Source organism: Peromyscus maniculatus, chromosome 6 (genome assembly GCF_049852395.1).
Source record: "Peromyscus maniculatus bairdii isolate BWxNUB_F1_BW_parent chromosome 6, HU_Pman_BW_mat_3.1, whole genome shotgun sequence".
NCBI classification, from domain to species: Eukaryota; Metazoa; Chordata; class Mammalia; order Rodentia; family Cricetidae; genus Peromyscus; species Peromyscus maniculatus.
In genome coordinates, this window is record NC_134857.1 from 16,326,479 (window position 1) to 16,353,951 (window position 27,473).

The following is a 27,473-nucleotide window of genomic DNA, read 5'->3' on the forward strand; positions in this document are numbered from 1 at the left end:
AGTTTAACAGGAACTATCTATTTGTTCACATGTTATGAGAATTATTTTCATAGAATATAAGTAATATTGGACAATTTTTACCATATTATATATGAAATTACTAAAGTGTTTTTAATTACTTGTGTTCACTTGAAAGGTGAATTACTTTTAAATAATTACTCATCTCTCTCAATTTGTAGATGAATTTCCAACATTAAGTAGAGAGAAGTCAAGGATATAAGTCCCTCTGCTCTTTCTCCTCACAGTTTGGGGTCAGAAATCTTCAATACTGCAGGGCAGGGATCATAAATGCAAAACCATGCCACTGAGTCATTTCATACAGCACATACAGTACATACAGCATTCATGAGGATTTTTATAAGGTAATATTTTCAGGTTCACAGTTCTTACTTGTCCAATTTTCCTTGACATAAGGGTTTATTGGTGCAAATTAGCTTACTGCTTCACAGAAAAAGTCTGCCAGCCCTAACCAGTGAAGTTCACCAATTATGTTCTCTAATTCAATGACTATAACATTAGACACTATCATTGAAGAAAATTTTTAATCTGTGTTCTGTAATTGAACTGAACATTAAACTACCTTTCAACTCTTTTCTCTTAAGTGATTATTTTACATAAGTACTACTTTAGCAGCAGTCTGATTATGCCTAACAGAGTAAACCAAGATTGGAGGACAAGTTTACATATAGAAGGAGAAGGGTTAGCCTTAACATAAAAGACAATATTTTATGCATGTTTCTGATAAAAAACATATTTGAACATCACAATATTTATTATCCTAATGAGGTTAGAACATGTTATTTTAATTGCACCAATGGTAGAACTTTTAACATTTTTATTTCAGGATTTTGCGAAGATTCTACAAAAGAATGCCGTGGCTTATGTTAGCCTCCATAGTCCCGTCCGCGGCAACACCAGTCTGCATCCAGTAGCATCTCCATCTCTCCAGCAACTGGTTCTAGAGGTAAGATGGACCAGATGTGGAGGAATAGTTACTCGAGACTGCATACTCCTCTCTAAGTTAAGGTTTCTTAATTTATTTCATTTAAGTATTCATAAAATGATCTGTAATAATTTTTAAAAACTGCCTGTTATTGCATCTGCTTGTTTATTTAGTTGTCTGCGTGAGTGTTTTGGAGGAGTCTAGAATTCATGTGATAGGTCAAGATGACCTGTAACTTACGATTCCCCTGCCTCTGCCTCTAAGAGTTTACAGATGTGTGCTAACTCACCCAGCTTTTGTTTTATTTTGTTTTATTCATTAGTATTCCTAAAAATTAATTTGTCATACTCTGGAATTCTTCACATAATATAATTTATGTGTCTATTTGTAAGAAATGAATTACTCAGTTATAGATACAGTAAAATGTAAGTTTATTTGAAATTCAAACTTAGCTTTTAAATTTCTAATTCTACATTTGTGCCATTTCTATGATAAACTTGGTTACTTTTATATTTCTTTTCCCACTGGTTCATATTTAGTAAATTTTGGAACTATCCTAGTTTTTTTTAACAACACTATGACCATTCCTGAAGGTAGCAGTACAGCAATAAATATATTTGACATATTTATAAAGTACAAGGCTGCTTATGGTGGCACATGCCTGTAATCTCAGCGCTTGAGGGGCTGAGGCAGGATTGTGAGTTTGAAGCTAGCTCAGGCCAAATAGTAAGACATGGAAAAACATACAAAATTAGAGAAATTTGTGGAAAAGGAAAAACTTATTTTTTAATAAAGTACTGTAAACTCTAAAGTTTATGACATCTCATCACTAATAATCATTTGTCATGTAACTCAGGAATTTAGCAGAATTTTACTCCTTTTTTGATCTCCTAGTTATATTTTATACTTTTACTGAACATGAAGTTGTCTGTGCTGTTTCTCTGTAAAGACAACCACACCATCATTGGGGTACAGTTTGTGCCCAGTTTGTTGGCATACACTGGACTTGGCCTTTCAGATGGCCACAGAGCTTTTAGTAAGTACCATAGGAACCGAACTAGACAGAGGTGAAACATGCTTCAAGTCACCCTAATTCTTGACTGAAATTTAATGCAAATGAACACTTTATGACTTTCATAAAATATTTTCTAATTTGATAATTTCCATATGTCATACAATAAAGACATTGAAAAAGACCAAATAGAAAAATGCTTACACTTATTTTCAGCTGTACCCTAGTGTGCATGCCATAAATTGTATCTAGCTAGCTTCCTTACCAGACTCACAAGAAATCCACCAGAGGGAATGGGCTGCATATTTTTCCCTGGGAAGTTCATATATTTCTAAATAAATGAGTGGCCAGGAAAAAGAGCCAGATACAAGAAATGGAGAAAGGACTTCATTTGTTGGCTTACCTTTGTTTTGTATATGTAGAGATTGACACGAAGACACAGAGCTCTAGGACTGAATCAGATAAATGTGCTTTTCTTTTTATGTTTTAACTTTTATTTATTGTTATTTTAAAATGTAAATATAATATTTTATTAATTATTTAAGAATTTCATACATGCATACAATGTATTTAGATCATAGTCACCACCTGACTCATCCCTGTAACCTCTTCCTGATACTCCCTATCCTATTAATTCACTTTTCTATACTCTGTGTCGTCTTATTTATTTTATTTTCTAAACCCACTGAATGCAGCTTGTGCTGTCTATACACCTATCAATGTGGAGCCATCATCTAGAGCATGCTTAATCAACCAAGAGGCCAGAACCTTAAAGCTGACTCTCCCTTCTGCATCAGCCGTCAAATATCAATAGCACCTCAGTGCCTCCAATGCTGGTTGGCTTGATTGGATGCAGACCTTGTGCAGGCAGTGACAACTTCTAGAGGCACTGTCATTTCTAGAACTTTCATTTTCCCTTGGTCCCCACAATTCCTTCATCTTACTACATTTCTGTCTCTTCTTCCATGATGTTCTCTGAGCTTTAGGGGTGTTGGGGGTGGGGTTGTGTTGTTGTTATTCCATCCATGGCTGAATACTCCATAAACACTCTTTATACTTGGACCTGTTGTGATTTTCTGCATTAATTTTATTCCCAAAAATATATTATGGGAAGAGAATAAGCAGAATGTGATGTGCTAAATACATGACTAAAGCTGTCAAAGAACACATTTAATTAATAAAAACAAAATAATTAATTTTCTTTGAACATTTTCATAAGAGAAACTACAAAACATTTAGTTATGTGCAGCCACTTATATGGGAGGAAGTAAGATGTGTAAATAATGAATGTCTCAAGGCGAGATCCACTCCTATATTTGTCTAAGAGAGGAACATTTTTGGTTCTGTATTGAAAATACTTATATACCAACCTTATATGAAAATATAACAATATTGAAAGAAAACTTTAATTTACTTTGATTAATATGTTTATTAATATTCATAAAAGTATTTCATATTCCTGAGTCATAATAATGATAATGACAAATTAATTTGTTTTCCCAGAAAAATCTATAGTCTATCAATGACTTGCCAATCAAATGTGAATCAGAGGCAAGAACCAAGGCTCTTGTTCAGCTATTTTTTCTGATAGTTTTGCTCCTATGTTGATGTGCTTTTTTGCTCCATTTGTGCTTCTAATGTTTTAACAAATACAAAACTGATCACATCACTTGAAATTGTTATAAGTTTTAGAATTAGAAATGTCTATTCAAAAACTCAGATGTAGCATGAATTTTAACAGGTCTTATTAATAAAAACAAGCCCAAGGCCAGTTATTGGGGTGAATGCTGGAAGATCAGCGAAGGAGAACAAGCCACAGCCAACCACACCTTGCCAATTCCTTAGCTGGTCTGTTTCCTCAGACTGGAAGCCTCTGAGTCCTCATCCGGAATGAATCTCAGCTGAACTGCTGCTCTAAAGCCTAAAAGCTTAAGCAGGCTCTACTTCCTGGGCCTCACGCCTATTATATACCTTTCTGCTCTCTGCCATCACTTCCTGGGATTAAAGTTGTGAGTCACCATGCCTGGCTGTTTCTAGTGTGGCTTTGAACTCAAAGAGATTCAGATGGATCTCTGCCTCTGGAATGCTAGGATTAAAGGCGTGGCTGTTCTGTTCTCTGACCCCAGATAAGTTTATTAGGGTGCACAATATTTTGGGGAACACAATATCACCACACACAGACAGTAATATTTTTGAGTCCCCAAACACTTTAAAAAATTCATATATATTTTCAAACCATAACTTAGCTCTTCCTCTTTTGTGTATTCACTGCCTCGGTGCATCAGAGGAAACTAAAGTGAAGGATCTTACAGTGACAGTGAAAATGTGTGCTTAATACACATCAAGAAAGTGTGCAGTTATATAAAAATGTTGGCAAAATACATTGAAATATTAAATGCTAACCTATTAGGTAAATAAAAATTCAGATATGGATTTTGATCATTGTTTCTAGTCTTCAGTTTCTAGAAGCACCGCTCTAACGGAGACTTCTGTGTGTTGGCAGAATGATGACAGTTTCTGTTCAGCTGTTTATGTAGAAACAGAATTGTATTATTACAGGGTAGATACACAATAACTTCAAATGACACAGGCAATAAGTTCCATAAAGCAGGTGTACCAGTTATAGTCCCAACATCAAAGTCTGGATGTTCCAACAGCCTCGTATCAGGACTGATGCTTAAGATGGCAGCATCATTTGTTATTTTCATGTAGTTTTGCCAATGGTTAACACAACTAAACATTTTTTATGGATCTCTTTTTAAATGCATTATTGTTTCAGAACTTTATTATATATAACAAAGTGAACTTAAATCAGCCTACTATTAATATTAAGAATGATTTTCCATCCATTCACAAATATTTAAATATGCACTCTGTGTATATGTGTTTGTGTGTGTGAATGTGTTTGTATGTGTATATGTGCATGTATTCACTTAGTTCTTCTGAATAAATTAGTGTTGAATAAGGAATTCTTTTTAAAATTTAAATATACAAGAGAAGATAAACAGGTCAGAGGCCTTGGTTGATGAAACACATCTGACTTCATACAAAATTACTAATAGAATTACTGCTAAGATGGAGTCAAAAACATTAGTACACAATACAAACATGTACATACCTCTGTTTCTATGTAGTTCATTCCTCTCAAGTTTTGCAATCATCTTTCATAGATCACAGAAAATATTGATTTTGCCGTAAGGAAAAGAAAAAAAAAATGGATCATCCATGTATTAGCCAGTGCTCTGTATGTCTCCCACAAATAAAGATGAAATTTCTAAAAACTTATTTTGGAAAGGCCTGAGGCACTCACACATATGAAAGTAGTTAATCTAGCCATATTCAACTCAAACATTATTTTTGAATTACCTGAAAGAAGCTAGAAAATCTAACGAAAACTAAGTGACCACATTTATACTGTGAAACTGCAAGACATAGGCAAAGTTTCACAAAAACTTCTTAGAGCTGGTTAAGACACTTTTAAGGTTTGTAAACTCTTAATTTTTTACATTTTCATACATACTAAGGTGTGATGCTTTGAATGAAAATGACACATATGCTTAGATGCTTTGTTCACAGTTGGTGGAACTGTGGGAATGGTTTGGAGGTGTGTCCTTGGAGGAGGTTTGGCTTTGTTGGAGCAGGTGTAGCTTAGTTAGAGGAGTGTGGGCTTTGAGGTTTCTGAAACCCATGACCTTCCATTAACTCTGTCTCTACCTTATGCTCGTGGATCAGATACAAGTTCTCAGGTACTTCTCCAGAGTCATACCTGCCTGCCTTCCACTGTGCTCCCCATTATGATGGCCATGGATTCACCCTCTGAAACTGCAAGCAATCCTTCAATTACATACTTTTCTCTTCACATTAAAATAAAAGTAACTAAGAACTAAAGTTTTCCACTAAAATAGGCAGTTCATGTATATTAAATCACCAGATTCTTTAGTGCATTGGGCCTAGAAGTGGCAGGAATACTTCAGAATCCCCACAGGCTGTGGCAAAGTTCTTTACTGGATGAGTATTCATAAAGAACTCAAGTTGTGCATGAAATTGCTTTAAGTGTTGCAGAACAAAATGAGCAAATGAAATGCCCCTATTGTCCAAGAGCTTAGGACTATGCCAAAAACATAAAGCATGCAATAACAGCTAGAGGAAGATACCAATATGATATACAGTGAAGTAAAATTTATAGGAATGAGTTAATAGGATTGGTTGAATTCCAACACCTGCATGATAGGACAGGGGCATGAAATATGAATGGACTTCATATCCCACTTAAGGCCCAATCCTTCAGTCATGTTAGTATCCCATGATACCAAACAACTAGTTTCTTTTCCAACCAGCTGTATCCTTTCTTGGCTCAATCTAAGGGTGTTGCTAATAGTCTTTTGTCTATCTATTGTGCTACTAATAGGGACACACCCCTTAACTTGCTGTGGGTGAATACTGCTCCTCTTACCTGTCCATGCCATATTTTGAAAGGAGGCATTAGTTCAAATACTCCAGTTAGCAAAAATATAACTTAAAGATATTAGAGGTATTTATTAGCATTTATCTTGGTTTAATGTTCTATTGTCCTGATATTGAATAATTAGTCATAATCCAAAGATTAATCTTTAAAGTTCTATAGAAATAAATAGGTATTCCCTTGAGGTACTATTATGGGAACAATATGAGATATCATCACCTAAAGGGTCCTAATGATGCTACACATCTTTCAGTAACAAACACCAAATTTGGGAGCCATATTGAAACCTGACTGTTGCTGGAGGGCTTCTCTCCAGGTTCCCCAAGCTCCGCAGTCCCACAATCCACGTATAAAATAATCACTCAGACGCTTATATCACTTACAAACTGTATGGCCGTGGCAGGCTTCTTGCTAACTGTTCTTTTATCTTAAATTAACCCATTTTTATAAATCTATACCTTGCCACGTGACTGGTGGCTTACCAGAGTCTTTACATGCTGCTTGTCCTGGCGGTGGCTGCAGTGTCTCTCCCCTCAGCCTTCCGCTTCCCAGAATTTTCCTCTCTCCTTGTCCCACCTACTTCCTGCCTGACAACCTACTTCCTGCCTGGTCACTGGCCATCAGTGTTTTATTTATATAGAGCAATATCCACAGCACCTGACCACATACTGAGGATATGTATTTCACAACACAAATGTCACCAAATCCAGAACCAAATACATAGCATGCAACCATCCTCAGATTTCTTGTGTCTCTTAAATGTATGCATGTCATTATTTGTAAGAATGACTATGATATCAGAAATCTCTTAGAAGAGAACTTACTACTTTTTAAATTTTCTTATATTCTATTATTATTTAATATTTTACATGTCTGCATGATGATGTAACAGCTGAATTTTAAATGAAAGTTGATTAAACATGGTGATATTTAGCATGCTAGCATTTTGAAACATTAGAAGTAATTTTTCCTAATTGAAAACCTACTACTTGTAAGGTGAATTGCTAAAAGGTCTTATTAATTAAAAACTCAGAGCCAGATATTTGGATGAAAACTTAGAGATCAGAGAAGCAGAAAGCAGCCAGCCGTATTCTTACTGCTAGGAAATCCTCAGCCAAAGAGAGAGCTACTTCCTGTATACTCATGCCTATATCCTTTCTGTGCCCTACCATCTCACTTCCTCTTTCTGCCCAGCTCTATCACTTCCTGTCTGTCTGTACAGACCTCCAGACCTCTATGGTTAGTGCTGGGATTAAAAGCATGTGCCATCACACCTGGCTCTGTTCCTAGTGTGGCCTTGAACTCACAGAGATCTGGATGAATCTCTGCCTCACGAATGCTAAGATTAAAGATGTGTGCTGCCATTGCCTGACTTCTTTGTTTAATATAGTTTCTGGACTTTTTTCTCTGATCTCCATGCAAGCTTTATTTATTAGAGCACAAATAAGATATCACCACAACTAGTTCATTGAGAGGAAACCCTGCATATTTTATTCTTGGAGCATTTGAAACATGTCTAGTCTAAGTGAATTAAAGTCCAGAAACATATGACCTTTGCCTTCTTAAGGTTTTCATTGCTATGATAAAACACCCACCATCACCAAAAGCAACTTGGGGGAGGAAAGTGTTTATTTCACCTTTCATCTTATAAGTACTTCACTGAGGGAATCCAGGACAGGAACTCAAAGCAGGACCCTGGATACAACAACTGAAGCAGAAGCCATGTAGGAACACTGCATACTGGCTTTGCTGCTATAACCTATTCAGTTTGCTCTCTTAGACAACTCAGGGCCTCCTACCTAGAGGTGGCACTGCCCTCAGTGAGCTGGGCCCTCCTACATCAGTCATCAATCAAGAAAATGCACCACAGATTTGCCTACAAGACAGTTTTTGGAATATATTCTCAATTGAAGACCTCTCTTCCCAACTGATTGAAGCTTGTGTCAAGTTGAAGTACACCTAGCCGGCAAGGTCTTATTAAATGTTGTTCTTGTGTCTGCGTTCTTCTGCTCATCCAGCTAAAGCATTCATGATTTTGTTGTCCTGTCTTTAAGCAAATGCCATAATTTTATTGGGTTTTCCTAACATCATTTTCCACACTCATCTTAAGTTGTCACTGTCTAGGAACTGTGTACAGCAATGGGGGTTACACATGGGAGGTTGTTCAGTGTTTGGACAAGCATGACTCTCCACACACCTTGATAAGGTACTGAACACAGTCATTACTACGTGACTTTACTTTGACTTTATATTACAACACTTACGATTTTCATACATCACCCTTGAATTAATTCAACTCGTGTGTATTTTACTAGTTAGTGCACATGACTGGGAGGACTACTATGTAATTGTTGCTGTTTCTCACTCTGCTCTTGATAATTGTAATTGACACACTGAAATGAAGCTTGTTTTTCATTATCCTTGCCATAAAGGAGAAAAGTAAATTTGCTTAAAATACATGTCTATTTACTTGTCTTTCACGACAAATTGTATAACTGTTTGCATTTTATTTTCCATTTTGTTCAGTTTATTGATGAGAAAAATTATCTTCGCTTTCTTGATGCTCATGAATTCTAATACTGTTCAGTGGATTCTACTTAATTTACTTTTTTTCTGTGACTTCTACTACAAGTCAACTGAAATGACCATACAGGCTAATATGCTGATTTAAAATCCTTCTTTACACTAATTTACTACTTCAATAAAGTCTTCCATTTAAGACTGTAATTCTATTGGCAGGATTATATCTCCTAGGTTTACAAGCCTTTGCTCTGTGTTAAGAGCTAGCAGTCTCTCAAGTTTATTACTGTTTTACAAGGTTTTCTGTTCAATGTACACTGACAATATGTAAATCACTTTTGTTTAAATCTAGATACCAAGGGAAGTCTTAGATCTGGTTCAAATCCTGCGATTCACAAGGCAGCTTATTAAATGTTTGAGTTGTGTAGCCAGAGCGAAATCCAAACAACTGGGGGTATTAATGAATTAAACTTGAATTCATTCACACAATCATAATTAATGTTCCATTATTAAAATGGACAGAGATGAGTAATTTTTGTCTGTGGGTTTTTATCATTATCCTGGACATTAGCTTGGCAGGACGTCAAAGAACAGCTGTTCATTCAGGCGAGGTGTTAGTGAAACAGCATTGTTGGCAAGTTGTATGACTGTGTTCAACTACAGAGTCATTAATGCAGCTCCACACGTTTCCACTTTGTGTAAATGAAATTCACTCTAAGGATTTGTTGTGGCTTATTTTTTCTCATCTGCATATCAATTATCTCTTATGTGTTCGAAGAAACGTCATTAATATCATTTTACTATTTATCTCACACTTACAGCTATGAGGGTTGTCATTAATAATTTGAATATTTTATATTTTTATGACTAAATAAATGAATTTAAGGTTTTTTTTACTACCAAAAAAGGTGGAAGACCCTTTCCAGGTGTATTCTGGGGTGAATTCGATGTCAGCTGGCACTTTTCCCTTCATCATTGTAGCTTCTCATGGTCAAAGGCTATTGTGATGAAAATTTTTGACTTTGAGTGGTTACTTAGGTCTTGTTCTTGAATAAAATAATTTGATTTACTGAAACATGAAAAAAAACAATGATAATGTTACATAAATGTTAAATAACCCTTAATGAAAACCATTCCTCATTGTGTTGTAAAAGACATTTCTGTCAATCAAAAAGCTCAGTGAGTTAATGAAGTGATGTAGCCGACTCCAAACACACCTCATTCAGAAACATTATCTTTTGGGAATAATGGAAGACATCCTAGTTACTGCTGGCATTTGACACTTCTTGGAGAGAGAGAGTCATTTTTCTGAGTGGTGTGACCTATGGCAAATCAATCCCATGCCGGGCAGGCTCCACTCCCAAGACTAACTGGGCAACACAAGCTGGAACTGATGGACAGGAAAAAAGACAACTCAGATCAGCTCAGAGTGTATGGGAGGACAGCAGCGGGAGGAGCTGGAGGAGGGGTGAGTGTGTTCAAACACACTGTCTTAAGTTCTCAGAGTGTTAATGAAAATATTGTTTAAAAAATAAGACAAATTTAAAAAAAAAACAACCCAGATTCCTCCCCACTCCCTGAAAAAAAAAATGACCACAGGGGGGAAAAAAAAACTTTAAGTAAACACTATTGAACCTTAAAGTAGACTCTGCACAGAAGCCTAAGCAAGGGTTAATACTCTCACTTTGGTAATAAGTTTCCTTTAATGATAAAGTCTAGAATTCGCATTTTCAAGCAAGTTCACTTTTTCCCCATACATTACTCAGAATCTGCTGCCCAGACTTGGGTGCTGATTCTCTTTACTTTTGATCGGAAATTTCACCTGCCAATGCACAGCCTTAAGCTTTGTGGAGCTGACCCCAATCACGTTTTGGCTTCCTTTGTTAGCTAACTCTTGAGTTTCAAAATATAATTTTAAGGTATGGATGACAAAATAAACAGAAGAACACCAAGTTATTTTAGCCCCGATACATTAGTTCTCCTGTGGACCATGATAGCAATTTTCTGTGTATCTCTAAGGTGTTGAAAAACAATTTCATTTTGGCCTAAGGAAGATTCTCAAATAGGAAGAATTACACTCAGGCACTCAAACATTGTCGACAAATTGGGAAAGAGATTAAACTTTCTTATAAGTGATTTCTTCCCTGTATATTTATTTGTATAGCAAATGATTCATAATCCATCCTGTATTTGTTTAGTTATCTTTCATAATGCATAAGGGAGTTTGCCATATTTTTCAATTCTATTGGTTACAAGGCTAACAGCTTTCATATTTATCATTTGTTTATCTATACCTTTGTGACTTAAAAAAATTCTAGTTCTAACTCTATAAGCCATATATGATAACAGTTGGTGAAATGTAAGAAACCATGAACATTTTAAGGGCTTGTATCATTTTTTATTCTTTCTGAGGCTGTATGAGCACATAAACATGGTGGGTAGCCATAGGCATTTATTTATGATAACCATTCATCCAGAAATGGTTCTAACTCATTTATCAGTGGTAACAAATGGCAATTAAAATAAAAAAATAGATTAAGATGTAGGTAGGGCTGCAGGAATGCCTCAGTAGCTTACAATTAAGAGTACCTGCTTCTCTTAAAGAGGACCTGAATTCAGTTCTCATCACTCACATGAGACAGCTCACAGTCTCCAGTAAGACCAGTTCTGGGCTATCAGACTCCCTCTGCTGACCTCTGTAAGTATTGTACTAACATCTTCAAATCAACAAAGAAACATAAGTACACACATAAGAAAAAATAAAATCTCTTTAGAAGAATGGCAAAAGTCAAGGCTGAAGTGGGCATTGCTTTACTGAGGATTATAAGGAAAATTGCAGTTTAGTATCACAGCACCAAAGTCAGGAGCCCATTCCAAGGCATCCTTTATCCTTAAAAAAAAATCTAAAATTATTTATTTGAAGAGTTGAGATTAAATGAAGGGTACTGATCAATTATTTTGAGTGAATTTTAATCAGATATGAAATAAAATAGTATTTTTTCTAGCTATATATAGTCAATATTCAGAAAGTTTTGATAACATTCAACAATTCATCTTAGATTTTAAAAATTATTAGCCATTGCACAGTCTGTAACAACGTAGAATATTGCTATAAAATCCATAAAGATGGCATTTTCATTTTATACAATAAATAGGAATTTATGCAAAATAACTATGTTTATTATAAAACATTCCTCTTCAAACTCTCAATAATATCCTATTTTACTTTTAGTTGAAAAAATTTTGAACCCTTTAAGATTTTTCAAAGCACCCTATAATGAATCACTGATAGTTTAGTAAACCACTAAGATCATGTCTCCCTGAACTACTTACACAAGTACACTATTATAAAATTAGAAGAGTAACAAACAGCATTTTGTTTGGATTATTGCAAAGATATTATCATTCACAACACATTGTGCTATAGTTGGTGGACTGGAATTGATATGGAACATAGAAATGTATTTAATATGCTAACAACTCCTCTGTAGATTTTAACTTTTTATAAATAAAAATGTTCAATGCATGAATATTATTTTATTAGCTGATATAATGAAATTTTATATAATGAAATAATATATAGATGTATCACCTTTATCAACTGATTTTTTTGTGAAAAAAATATTTCAAATTTTTGTTGCAACACTGTTTCCACAGTGTTAAAATTCTTTTTTGTTCAACTAGAAATCTTGAGAGTTAAGAAGATATCATTCCAAATATTATAACCCCATATTCTGTTAAAGTGCTGTGAGCTCAAAGCCACTGTCACAGTTACTGAGTTTTGAACCATACTGCCTTAGTGGTGACAGGCAGGAAAATAGAATGTCCCCATATTCTGCCTCTTGAAATCCCCTGAAACAAGTAACATCCATCCATCACCAGCAAACACATGTGTGACAGTCCCATCACATGACTCTCACATTTCTAGTCCCAGTCCTAAGCATGTACACGTGGAAGATTTGGTCTCAGCAAGCTGTAAATGTGTTTTAATGTTGTAAATTCAGGACTGATTGATGTTTGATTTCACACTGTATAGCTTCAAAGAGAATTTCTGCCTGAGACCACAATGCTTAAATTAAAGGACTTAAGGGAATAAAGTAGATAAAAGTCACAGCAAATGCCTTCAGTAGACAAGGTACAGCAACCACAGAGCAGAGTGACCTCCCAATTTATTAAAGACCACATGATAAGGTAAATGGAAGTCAGACTCTGTGGAAAATCAAATTAGATTAAAGTTTTAAGTGAGAATGTATATACATTGTTCTCAGGAGAAGTTAGCTTCTCCATAGTCACTGAGACCAATTTGATTCTGAAAGTCCATGCTTGGTGTCAGTTAGGGGCTCAGAATCCTAAGGATTGTCACAGCCAGAGGTCTTTGCATCCAGGGAAGTGTCTAATAAAGTGCTATGCTGTCACTGCATGAGCAATTGACATGTTCATCAGACTCTTGAGTTCACAGTATTCTGAACTCCAGCATTTGGGGTCACTAACTTACAGAGGCTCTGATAAGGTTCGCACCATTTTTGAGAGGTAGAAGTTGACTTCAAGTTGTGACATATTACTGATCAGATAACAAACTCTTTAAGGGAAGGGGAATACATCCAAAACATCAAGCTATATAACTATTTGGAAACATTTTAACTGTTAACATTTAACTTAATTTTAGAGATTGTTATCTTTCCAGACTAGTGGGCAGAGGCTGTTCTACATACATGCTTAACATTTCATAGAATAAATTACAAGGCATGAAATTTCTGAGTAAAATAATACTATATTAGTCTATAATATCATAATGTTGTGTTACTACTCTTTCAATTTTATTTATTTTATTTATTTACTCTTTACAATTGAGTAAATAGTAACAGACATAGAGTAATTATAAGACAGAGAGGTGTAGATATCTACTGTCTAGTGCTCCAGTTGGAGCCTTGTCCTTGCCTTGCTATCTTTACACAGGGAAAATAAACCCTGCATCCCTACTGAGAAACTCCTGACCCCAATAATTAAAGCCTAAAATGTCACCTATGGAGTTTTTTTCTTTCAAAATTGAAAATAGCTTTTTTTCATTTCCTGATTACAACTTCCTCTCCCTCTCCTCTTCCCAGTACTTCTCCATAAACCCTCCCATTCAGATCCATCTTCTTTCTATCTCATTAGGAAAAAAACGGACCTCTAAAGGATAGTAATAAAATAAAATAAGCTAAAACAGAAACAGACACATCAAACAGGACAAACCAAACAAATGAAAGGAAAAGAAGACAAGAAAAGGCACAAGAAATAGATATAGATGCAGAGACCATTTGCATACTCAGGAATCCCATGAAAACACAAAAATAGAAGCTATGATATATAGACAAAGGACCTGTAGGGTAAAAATAGAGAGAGAAATAAGTAAATATATAATTTTAAAAATGAAATTTAAAAAAAAAGAAAGCCCAGACATAACTTATGAGACAATGAATATCCAAGATGATGCTGAGTTCATTCTCTGTTGGCCACCCACTCCTAGGCATGCAGTCTACCCCTAAGAATAGTGTGTTTCCCAGTGAGACTCCCATAGGCAAAACTACATTTTCAACTGCAAGTGTTTGTCAATTAGAGATAACTTCTGGGTGAGGAATAGGGGCATGTGTCCACTGCTTTCAGCTGTAGAAACCTTTGTGATGCAGACACATGCAGCTCTTGTACATGCTGCCTCAGTCTTTATGAGTTTGTCTGTATATCAATCCTGCTGTGTTTCCATGACATCTTCCACACCCTCTAACTCTTACACTCTTTCTGCCTCCTCTTCTGTGGGGTTTCCTGAACCTGAGAGGAGGGGCTTGATGGAGATATCCAATTAAAGGCCAAGTGTTCCAAGGTCTTTCACTCTACTCTACAGATTTTCTGACTGTGAGTATTATAGAACAATAATTTAAAATGTGTTACATTTGCTTATGCTGTGAAATATTTGTTTAATGATGCAAAGATGTGTTGTATTTTTTAATATTTCATTTGCTTAACTCTGTAAAACTGTATGATTTTTCCTGTCTAAAAATCTGATTGGTCTAATAAAGAGATGAATGGCTAATAGTTAGGCAGGAGATAGGGATAGGCAGGGCTGCCAGACAGAGAGAATAAACAGAAGGTGAAATCTAGACTTGTGCAAAGAAAAAGAATGATAAAAGGGAATAGTGAGAAAAGGAGAAGGAGAGGAAGACACAGGGGCCAACCACCCAACCACACAGCCAGCCATGGAGTAAGAAGGAAAGAAAATATATGGAATAAAGAAAGGTTAAAAAACCCAGGGGCAAAACATAGTTAAAGAGAAACAGAATAATTTAAGTTAGAAAAGCTGGCTAGAAACAAGCCAAGCTAAGGTCAGGCATTCATAAGTAAGAATGAATCTATGTGTATTTATTTACTTATTTGGGAACTGGGTGGCAGGCCCTCAAAAGGTTTAAAAAAAACCAACAACACATGAGTCTATTTATTTGCTCTGACCTCTTGTAGGAGAAAGCTTCTCTGAGGATGGCAAAACAAAGCACTTATCTATGAGTAGAGCAGAATGTCATTAGGAGTCATTTTATTGCTATGTTCTTATAGTAGAATAGTAGTGTGTGATTTTAACCTAGGTCCATGTGCTGTCTATGTCTAGTCTCAGGTTCTTGGTCACTGGGTATGTTTTCTATCTCATGGAGTGTGCCTTCAGTCAAATCAGATGTTGATTGGTTGGTTACTCCCACATGATTTGTAGCCCATTGCACTTGTGTATTTTGCAAGCAAGAAACTAAGGTAGATCAAAGGTTTTGTAGCTGGGCTGGAATTTGTTTCTCCTTTGGTAGTGTACAGAGCACCTTCCAGGGCCAAGAATACTAAGTAACCACCAGATCAACTTTTCTGTGTTCAATGACCTGGGCATGTGTCTTCAGCAAATAAGGCCTTGCCATCAGTTTGTGGAGAGCAATCTATAGCCTTGGCAACAACCTGGGTTGTTTTGGGATTCCCATGGAACCCCTTTGGCCAACAACTCAATTAGAAGTAACCCATTCATTTTACTGGAAGCTTCATTTGCTTACAAGAGATTTCCAGTTGTGACTCTCCTTCTCATCCATTATTTGGTAATTTCAATTAGATTGCATATATATGTGTATAATACATATGTTTTAGGAAGCTTCTATTGCATTTTGTTTCCATACTACCACTCTAATTTACCTTTTAAAATGATTTTTAATTAGGGCAGATCATAGTATCTCACATACAATACAAGTTTAATACCTCTTTCCTCCAAATAAATGGTAACATCTTGAGATGAGGTTCCTTGGAGTAGTTTGTTCATAGCTACTACAGACTATTTAGCATATAAAGCCCATCTAGAAGAAAAGAGCTACTGTGCCCTTGGAAGAAGGACATCTAACAAAGACATCAATGTCCACCACGGAGAACAGGATGCCAGGGACTTGAGGCCAAGAAAAAGTAACTGAGAAAAATTTCTCTGAGGCACTCAGAATTTTGTTCAGGGAAGATGATGGTTTCTGGATCTGGAGGCCAAATAGGTGAGCTAAGAGAAACAGATCCCAGGTACTAAGGTGCCAAACAGTAGACATTGAAGGGTAGGGTAGGGCAATGAGAGAAATCTTCAACTCAGAAAAACAGGCAGTATGGGAGGGCAAAAATTATTCAAAGTAACCAAAGTTAAAAGAAAGCAATGTATGTATGCTGTAAATCAAAGAGGGATTTGTTCATGGTTTGGGCAATTAAAATTGAACCTAAGGATAGCTCCAGAATTCTGCCAGGCACCAGATCTCATCAGGACACTGTACAGAAGTCAAATTGTTTGCATTGGCAATCCAATCATTCATGCCAATGTCCTTAGGCATACAAATCTTTATTGCCAGAAATAAATATTCTATGGACTCAAAGCTTATCTCCTTGAAGTACACAAGGCCTTGTGTTGAGACATATCTTTATGGGAGTAGGCAGGCACTGAGTAGTCCAGTTGTATTCTATTGAGAGCTGCTGGTACCAAGATGTTGTGGGAATATACAGCAGGTGACAACTAGTGTTCAAAAAGTCACCTCACCAGATTCTCTGATAGGGAGCCCACCAGGCAAGACCATGGAGTTACTGTTAACGACAGGTTGCTCCTGTCTGTAATTTCTCTCAGATGCCATTTCATTTTTTCCTAAGAACAGCTATGGGTGTTTACCCACACTGGTGTTTTTATCTCATGTATATATTTCATCTGTTGGGCACACATATCTGCGGATGATCAGGAAGATGACTTCTCATTTAGCTGTATAAAACTGATATGTTGAAAATATACTAGGATGTGCTTCATAACTGGATCTATTGTCCCACAAGGACTGTAGAGCCTTAAATCCTACTTTGTTCCTTTTGCTCAGACTAACTGCACACATTTAGCTCATTTTTACCTCAGAGCAAGTTCAACCTAGACTAAAGGCCTTTGTACATAGATCGTAAGTTTAAAATTTGACAATTATGCACAAAGTCAAAGCTGCAGGTGTCCAACCAAGGTTATCTACATAAAGCACCCTAAGAAAAAGATGTCGGTTCTTTACTTGCCAAGTCTGATGATAAAGATCTATGTCTCTGAGTTTGTCCCACTGGACTCTGTGCCCCTCTCTCTGGTCCTGAGATCTTGAAATCTTGTGTTGCTGTAACATCCTTTCTGGACCATGAAGAAGTCTGAGGGGCTGGTACCCAAAGGACCTCATTAGTATTCCTTATACAGAAATATAAAAATCATTTTTTGATATTAAAAAATTGCTATGATGAACAAAAGCACATTAAATGTGAATATAATGAGTATTACATTTGTATTATAAGGAATGCATTTTTAATGTACATGGTACATGTATCACATATGTATACACAGACATATGAACATACTATCATAGATGAAATTCAAAAGGTTATTTGTATCCTATAGGTAATGGAAGGACTTTTGATGCTTCACCCAGTGATGTTCTTGTAAAGTGTCCAGTTACTTGAAATGAATGATTTAATGATTTATTATAAAGAAAACCATGTGTCATATAAATTATACAAAAACCCACACCCTAAGTATTTCTCCAAAAGAAATGAGAATATGCCTGTACCGAGGCCTGTAAGGGCATGTTCCTGACATGTATTCGCAATTGCTACACCCGAAAAGTCAAATCTCCATCAACATGAAAATGCATAAATAAAGTATGCTCCAGTCAAAACAGGATGCAAACCAACTATAGGAAATAATAACCTATTGGCAAGCAGTATGTTGGACAATCCTCAAAGCATTATCATTTGTGGAAGGAACTACTCAGTGAAAACTCTTCACTACCATTCCATTTACAAAACTAGCAGAGCTAATTGTGATTAAAAAAAGGGGGGGGGGTAGTATTTACTTCTGGATTGGCATGTGATTAGACAGTAACATATATCCTTATATAGTCAAGATAATTCCCGAAAATTTATCTTTAAAAAGTTCTGTCTCTTGCTTTGAAAATGTAAATGCTTCTGCTATAAAAGCAATGAGGTTAAACATAAAATACTGATGGGGAAAGAAATCTTAAAAGTTATTCACTTTCAACTAGAAAAAATTAGAGGAACTAAAATATACTTATCTAAAAGACACATATTAGCCAACATGAAGAAAATCTCAGCAGGAATGTTAAAGCAATCATTAGATTCTAAGTCTTCTAAAATTACTGTAATTTTATATTCAGTGAATTTTTCAGTTTGCAAAGGAGGCTATTTGAATCTGAATTTTTCAAGAGGCTGCTTTTCTGCATTACAGTTCCAATCACCAAATATATCTCAAAAGAAAAAAAAGTCACAAAATTATTAGCTTCCAATGTAACCACAGATTCCAGACATAGAGTTTATTTAGCCAAAAGCTTTTTAAGTCACTAAGTAAATTGCAATTGGCAGAGAGGGCCATGGTCTACAACATGGTTTTGAATCCTTTAGTGTCATTGAAAAGCATTTCTTGAAGCAATACCATCCAGTTCTCTTGCATAAAATCTTTTAGAGTGCTATATGAATTATCACATTCATGTGCTCAGAAATAGTTCAATGAAACTTTTGATTGCACTTAAAATACATGGACTTTTTTAAAATATTTGTCCTTACAGACCACTGCCTCATTTAAAAATAATTTATTCTTGTCTACGTTTCACTAACCTGTTTGCTTATTTGAGATTAGCAATAACTTCCATTTATAAAATATACTAAAGTCAGATTCATTAAATTAAGTTTTGTTCTGATGTGGGATAAGAAATTTGGGTAGAGTCCTTCAGCATCTTATTAGGCATACTAAATGAAGCTTTATTTGTAAGCTTCTTATACGCTCATTTAGGTAACATCTTACAGATAGGGACATACAGTTGAATAAGTCTACAGTATTTAGACATTGTTCCTTAAAATTTGTAGCCAGAAATTTAAAAAAAAAAATCATTGTTTGATACATATACTTACAACAGGAATAATATTAGTTGAAGCTAATATTTTAATATTTATAAAAACCAGTTTCTCTCTCTCTCTCTCTCTCTCTCTCTCTCTCTCTCTCTCTCTCTCTCTCTCTCTCTCTCTCTCTCTCTCTCTCTCTCTCTCTCTCTCTCTCTCTCTGTGCGTGTGTGTGTGTCCGCACATGCAGTGGCTTAAGTGACCACAAGAGGGAGCTAGAGTTACCAGCAGTTACTAGCCAATGCTGTGACCTAAACTCAGGTCCTGTGAAGAGTGGAAAGCATTTTTAACCACTAACCCATCTCTCTAGCTCCATTTTCTTCCTTTTTTGCTTTTAGTATTTTTCCTTCCATTCAATGCATGTCAACCAACTATTGCATTTAATGTGTCTTCTGAACCATCATTATCAAAATGTGTATGTTGATCAACTTTATTTCATTGTTTCATTTGATTCAATTCATGAAAATTTATTGCTGGTACTTCAGTGATGCTTCCTTGTTATAGTTATTAAAAATACATTTTGAGGGCCAGTGAAATAGCTCAACAGATAAAAGTCCTGGCCACCTAGGCTGATGACTTGAATTTGATCCCTGGAGAGAGACTTGACTTTCACAATTTGTCCTCTGGTTTCCACTGGCACAGTATGACATGCTCACATACAATACACACACACACACACACACACACACACACACACACACACACACACACACGCATGCATGTGGGAGTACAAACATACACACACACACACACACACACACACACACACACACACACACTAGACCAGTAGGGTAGATAAATAAATAAAATGTAGTAATTTAAATTTTTTGCATATGATATTTCAAGGCTTGATTCAAAGGATTATTAATTCAAATACATATATCCTCTGTTGAGAGCAGTGTATCCTGGTTGGGAAAAGATAACTGAATATTTGTTTGGGTATAGTTGGAACTGTGAGCATGAAGTTTTGATCATATTGCAGACTTCTTTTGCTAAGAAATAGAAGATTTTTAAAAAGTAATTTATTGAGTGTGCATGTCTCAAGCCCTGTACTAAATGTGCCTATATATTACTTGATTGTGTCTTATAAACATCACAACTCTCAGATAGATCATGAGAGATCAAACATGCCGATACATATGTAAGTTATATATAATTCAACCTATACTTTTCAGCATCGTGAATATAGAGTGAAATCATGACCAGCTGGATCCCACAGGCAAACAGATGTACTCAGGAGCAAAATGATGCTCCCAAAGGACCATTCCAAGCCAAAGACTTGATTTAGATGAAGGCTGAAGGTAACAGGAGAAAACTATCAGATAAAAGTCCTTTACTATGAATAATGTGGGCATGTACACAAAGATAATGTTTGTTGTCATTTTTGAAGTTCATTAACCAGGAAAACATACTTTAAAGAAAAATATAGCTACATTTATTAATTATGCACATTTGTGGAAACAGTTTACAAACCCTATTTGTGAAGAACTGTATCAGACCAGTACTTTCAAATCACTGAAAACTTGTATTTTTGAAGAATCTCTTAAATGACATAATTATTTTCAAACACTGAGCAAGTTACAAATCTTGTTTACAAGATATATTTTAATCATGTTATCACGCTGCTGTCATCACATGCGACTGTATTGATTTTTTTAATGTTTCAAGTTGAGGATGCCATGTAGTCAATTATTGTTGATATTTATTGTTAGGAAAGAACATAAGTCGAATCCTTTATTAGTAAAGAAAATAACAGTTTGATAATGTCAAATCATTTGTAAAACATGTAGCGTAAAACACATTTCACACTGAGCTCAATAAAAGCAAAATACACAGTGACACAGCCATTTACACAGGACACAAAGCACACATACATGTGTGTTTGTACGTGCATACATGTGTGTGTGTGTGTGTGTGTGTGTGTGCGTGTGTGTGCGTGTGTGTGCACGCGCGCACTGGAGTGCAAGATTGCTTAAATGTTATTAGAACAGAAGCTGTGAAGCCAGTTGTGGGAGAAGGTACAATAGGTTTAACTGGCAAATATATTATCAGCAAGTTACATTGTTTGAATTAGCAGTATTGCCCAATGCCAAGAATAGGAATCATTTTTTCTTTGCAAATTGTAATATGGAGACAATGCTGTTGCCTGTGTGCTCTCTGAATGTGCAGAGGAACTCCAGGTAAAAATTCAAATCATACTTGCTGTGCATAATTCTTTCTCATCCAACTGCACTGGCTAAGAATGGGAAGTGACCAGAATGGCCATATTTGTGTGTCCTCCCATGCTAGAGAAAGTGCTGAGACCACCCTCTGGAAATTTGAACAAATGTTTGATATCCTTTCACGTTGGTCAAGTTGTGAAACTGGTCCAATAATATTAATATTGTTATGGACTAACTATGTAACCCAAATCATGTATTCAAAGTCCTGATGTCCAATCAACCAGTGTATGGAGGTGTGGCCTGTGGGAGAGAAGCAGATCAGAGATGGAGAGACTCCTAAGATGGGATTAGAAGAAGAGTCAGTAGACTGTTCCCACTCTCTCTTCTCTCTCTCTCTCCTCCCATCGCTGTTATAAGAAGAGACTGTGAAAATTTTCTTACCATTTTCTACTCCCTCTTCACCCATTAATCCTAAGCCTTGTGTAGAGGGCATACATGAGAGATGTCCCTTTTAGAACTAAGCATTCTGCAGTCTCTTATTCTCTAAACCTTGACTAGCTGTGGGTCTCAGTGTTAATCTTCATCTGCTACAAAAAGAAAATTCTCTGATGAAGATTGGGTGATTTGCTAATCTAAGGGTAGAATAATAAACTATTAGGAATCAGTATAATAGTACACACATTTAGCAGAATAATATTAGTAGTTTCTCCCATTGGATCTATGACCTGTCTAGCTATAGGTTTTTGACTCCGATAACATGAGTTTCAACTTCTGCTCACTCTTTTCTGGAATACCAGCCTCTTAGGGATACAAAGTGATAGTAGTCTGCTGTCTTCACTGATATATTCTTGTGCCCAAATCTGTGACAAGCACAGGATGTTCTGCAAATTTAAATCAGCTTGCCGAAAAAAAAATGCTTAAATCAGCTAAGCTCTTTAGTTTGAAATTTCCCAATCCAAATCCCTGGAATCAGGGGCAGATTTTATCTCTATGCCTCCAAGTCCTTCAGTTCTAACTTCTATTACTTTTTTCAGTGTATTCACAGAACCTTGAAAACTCAAGAGGGTCTGAAAGGCTCCTTCTTTAACATAAAATTAGCTATGAGACTCCTAATGATGAACCATCTTCTGTGGTCCAATCCACACATCTTTAATATTTTTCAAAATAATTTTTTCAATATCTTCTCATATACATGTAAACTGTGCTTAAAAAATCCTCTACAGATGAATTTTGATGAAAAAATTACTGGAAAGAATGTAGCTATGAATCATTGTACAGATGCATTTTAATGAAAAGTTTACTAGAGACAATGTATGTATTAGAAGAAAATCTGTCCAGTATGATTATAAAATATAAATCTTGACAAGGTATAGAATTTCTGTCATTCCCAGGATTGTTAGAAATGTATGTTTTAAAATCACTTACATATTTCTTTTATAGTTTGTTGAGTTGTTCTATCAAATAAGTCTATATTCTGGGAAAGGCTGGTATTAATTTAAGTAAGAATGTTAATAGGCTAAGCTAAGGCAAGCACTGCTGAAACAGAAAGTCCAAGAAACATAGTATGATAATGCTAATACTGTTAGAGTAAAGATGCAATGTGATGGTTAGTAGCACAAATACCTGGGATGTTCACTTGTGTTTATAATACCAGGCTACACTGAAACACTTCAACTTTTAATTCTGCATCAAAAACATTTCTTTGAGGATTTGATACAACCAGGGACTTCTTTTTGTTACACCTTCAGGCTGTGAAAAGATGTGAACTGAGGAACAAGAATAAATTGACTTAAGATTCTAAATATAATCTTATGGTGCAGTTTAAAATGTGTGTGTGTGTGTGTGTGTGTGTGTGTGTGTGTGTGTGTGTGTGTGTGTGTGTGTGTGTATTTCACCACATATGTACAGGTTGGGTATCAGATCTCTTGGAGTGATAGTTATGAACAGATGTGAGCCTCTTGACGTAAGAAGGTTCTAGGGACTGAACCTAGGTCTTCTGCAAGAGCAGCTATTGCTCTTAATCACTGAACATCTCTTCAGACTTAAAGAGCATGGTGTTTCTGCTTGTTCATGTGTGTAAAGCTAAACACTCTTTGAAGAGGAAAAACCTGATAGACTCGGTTATTTCCTTAACAGAGGGAGAGTTAGTGAATGAATCAGTGCACTGGCCCTCAGTTAATCAGTTTCTGATTCACTATGCTGACATGTTCTTAAGGGGAAAAAAGAAAATCAATTTATCTTGACAATATTTATGTAAAGAAATCAACATATAAAATATGAATGAATATTATTCAAATGTCATATATTAGACAAGTATGCTAGTATGTTGGTTTTACTTAATAGATATTTAAAAATCCAGAAATGGGAATGAAAATGCTCTCTGAGTCTAATTTACACATTCTTTCTGAATAGAATGAAACCATTGTGGCTAGATAATAAAAATCTCCCCCAGTATCAAATTAGTACCTTTTCCTCAAAAAAAGAAGAAAAGGTTAACATTCACCAAGTGGATTTCACTCAGGGGATCTGTGAAAAGACTGAACAGAGAATGATTCTTTCTCCTTTCCTCATTATTTTTGGCTCACCTATTGTTATAACTGCCTTATTACTTCTTTGTAGAAGACTGTTTCATGCTCTTTGGTGACTAATGTAATTCACATCACAAATGTGACTCATTTGAGGAACTGATCTTTCTCGTCAGTTTAGTGTATCTTTCTTAACTGATTGTGGAAGCAGAAATGTGTCAAACATGCTATTATTATCCTTTGAAAACATCTCACAGAAGACCCAGGTGTGTGAAATAATTCTTGGAGAGAGTCTTCTATTTATTCATTTATTTCCTCAAATACTAAGGCAACAGGTTTGTAAAATAATTTCTAAAATAGAGTTTATGATCGTTATTGTTTTTTGAGATACTTATTAATCAATAATTTAACAAGATAACCCTTGACCAATGATATTTACCATAATTTGACAAACTGTGTATTTTAATTTATCTAAATATATATAATTCTATATTATGTTAAGAATTATTTGATTTTATAATAATTATATATAATATATATATTTATAGTATAAAATCTCTGTAATATATATTTGGCCATCTAGGAAATGACTGATGAATATATATACTATATAATTTATTGAGTAAAAAAAGGAAAGTATTTGCAGATGTATCCTGCTGGGAGCCATTCCTGGCAGTAAGCAGGTCCCAGCAGAAGCTGTAAGGAGTCAGCAGGGGAAGGAAATGAGTCAGGCCATGGTGATGGTGAGAATCTTGTAACTTGACTGACTAGCACCCAGAGTGCTTCTTTATTTATACAGAATTTAGTAAGCAAAGATACACTCATGCTGTTCCAAAACATAGATCATATCATTTTTGTTTTTGGACATATGTTTCACTTCCTCTTGCTCATCTTTTAGTTATCATTAATAAACTATGACAGAACAGAGTTATCATTTCCAATCATTTTCCCTCAAGTTTTGACATTAATAAACAGAGTTATCATTTTTACTCATTAACCTTAAAACCCAAGTTTTAAGAATCTAGAGGCAAATGACAGCCTGTGCTCAGGTGGATAGTTTTTATGGCTACAAGGACATTAGACCAAAACAAAACTTCCAAGCCAGCTGGGCATATTGCTGTGTCCCAAGCAATATATTATTAACTCTTTTTTTTTTTTGAGACAGGATTTCTTTGTGTAGCTTTGCTCCTTTCCTGAAACTCACTCTGTAGACTAGGTTGGCCTTGAACTCACAGAGATTCACCTGCTCTACCTCCCGAGTGCTAGGATTGAAGGTATGTGCCATAACTATATGGTCAGTGTCCAAGAAAAATCCTTAGGCCAAAGCTGATTCAGTTAGTTATTATTCAAATTCAAAAAAGCAATGTTTATATTTTATACCTTTATAGAAATTGTCTATATGTCTAATCCTGGCATTCTGTTGTCCCTTGGTCATATGACACCACAGTGGCTCTGCATGTGCTAACTCTTCTAAGAGAGGGATTCCTGACATCTCCATTCTTTTACCATCTTTCCACTCCATTCTTTGTTCACCAATATAAGTCTCTGTGTATGGCAGAGGCAACTTCAGCTAACCTAACATTGTTGCTGTACATGCCACACAATTGCCTGAGTGTGCAGTTGGAAGAGGCTTGCAATCTAAACTGTGACAAACTCCTCAAGCCCACAAAATCTTGTTGACCTTTTTGAGTTTACTTCATTTTGAATATATTGTTCCTGAGTAAGTACAGAGATAGATGTTTTAAGAATGTCTCACAGCCTCATAAAGAGACCTCTGGGTTCTTTATATATGTCACAACCTCCAACACATAAGGAAGAACTTCAATATTTCCCTAAAAGAGGGGAGGGTATTATGTTCAGGACTTTCATGGAGAAGCTTAGAAGCAATACTCCTGGAAGAAGGCATAAATGATTCATAAAAAAATTTTCCATCAATACATCATCCACCAACTGTACAAATACTAAAACTCCCTTAAGTATGTAACAGGTAGAGATGAAAACCAAAGGTGGCCTGGCAGCCATAATGCAGCTCAGCCCTGCTGGATCTTTGTCAAGCTGTGTGTTGGCTTTATGACTTTTGCCATTCCCAGCAGATATGGCTGTGCCAGGGTCCTACATGGAACAAGGGTCACAAAATGTCATGGGACAGCCAAATAGCTGCCTGTCTCTGTGAGCCATCATTCTAGAAGCACTGCTCTCTAATACCAAAGAAGCATCCACTGACAAAACTTAAAGTTAATTAAATTTAAAAATATATTGTGTAATAAGCCTCACATCAGATTTGATTCCTGGCTATAATTTGAACTCCTATATCATATCTGATTTTTCTTCCCCTTAGGGTATATATATTTATTCAAGAGCATAAATAGCCCATAAGTTAACATCAAGTTCTAGGCATTCCTTTAAAATATCTGAAACAGAAATCTATCTCTCTTCAACTGTAAAAAGACTGTCCTGACATTTCAGTTGATAAAATATAGCTTTTTTCATCCAGGACCTGGGAGGGTATGGAGAAATGAATTGTCTCCTGCTTTCTCTAGACAGTAATTTATGTCTGAAAGTCTGTTACCAATGATGTCAGTTTGCCTGATACAAAGTTTAGGGTACTCAGAAGGAAACACTGTACCTGTGTCCCATGATGGGGAGTCTCTCTGTACTTTACATTGAAGAAAACAGCAAAATAATCATGGATAAAATTAAGCTAATGTGAATAGCAAGGCATAAAGGTTTAAACTGCAAATGGAACAATATTAACTCCTCTACAGTGACAATTCATGAAAAAAAGACACTTCACTTGGTTCAAAGAAATCATGAGGAATAGCAAAACTCTTTTCCATAAATTTCTATAAATGGCCTAATTCTTACTTATTTCCTCCCGTCCTAAAAATATTATGTCAAAGCACTTGATATCATTTGGCAAAGTGGGAGTCGAAGAAATGACTTCTATATCAAATGAGATTTGATGAATCTAAAACTCTGAAATTTTCAAGATTTCAGGCTGAAAGAAAGAAAAAGGCTACTAAGACTCTATACTGAGAGGAGACCATTCAGTTAGAAATCCAATTTTGCACAATCACTACACAACAATGTGATATTTTTGTGCCCAAATTAGCTCCACTGTGGTGTCCCAGTCCCTCCTTGGAATTTAACAAACACTAGTACAAACTAATCTGAGATGAAATTATTGACAGTTTAATGACATGACTAAATGTTAGTAGCATTTTCATTTTTACATAAGTCTATGATAAAAAGTATTTGAAAACATTTTAATTATTCTAAATGCATTGAAATAATTATAATGGACATCATTAGCTTCTCTTGCTCCTGGAAATGAGGAAAACTGAGAATGAAACTAAGCCCAATGATGAAGAAAATGTTTTTCTATATCCTTAAAAGTGAAGTT

The 27,473-nt window shown here is 35.6% G+C and overlaps 1 protein-coding gene across 8 annotated transcripts in view; it reads left to right on the forward strand.

Moving 5' to 3' along the window:
• Positions 1–27,473, forward strand: part of Naaladl2 (N-acetylated alpha-linked acidic dipeptidase like 2) — a 1,286,850-nt gene that overhangs the window by 934,286 nt on the left and 325,091 nt on the right. For all 8 annotated transcript variants that reach the window (XM_076573982.1, XM_076573983.1, XM_076573985.1 and 5 more), the window contains one exon: positions 845–964. In XM_076573982.1, the coding sequence (XP_076430097.1) occupies positions 845–964 (120 nt within the window). The remainder of the gene's footprint in view (positions 1–844; positions 965–27,473) is intronic.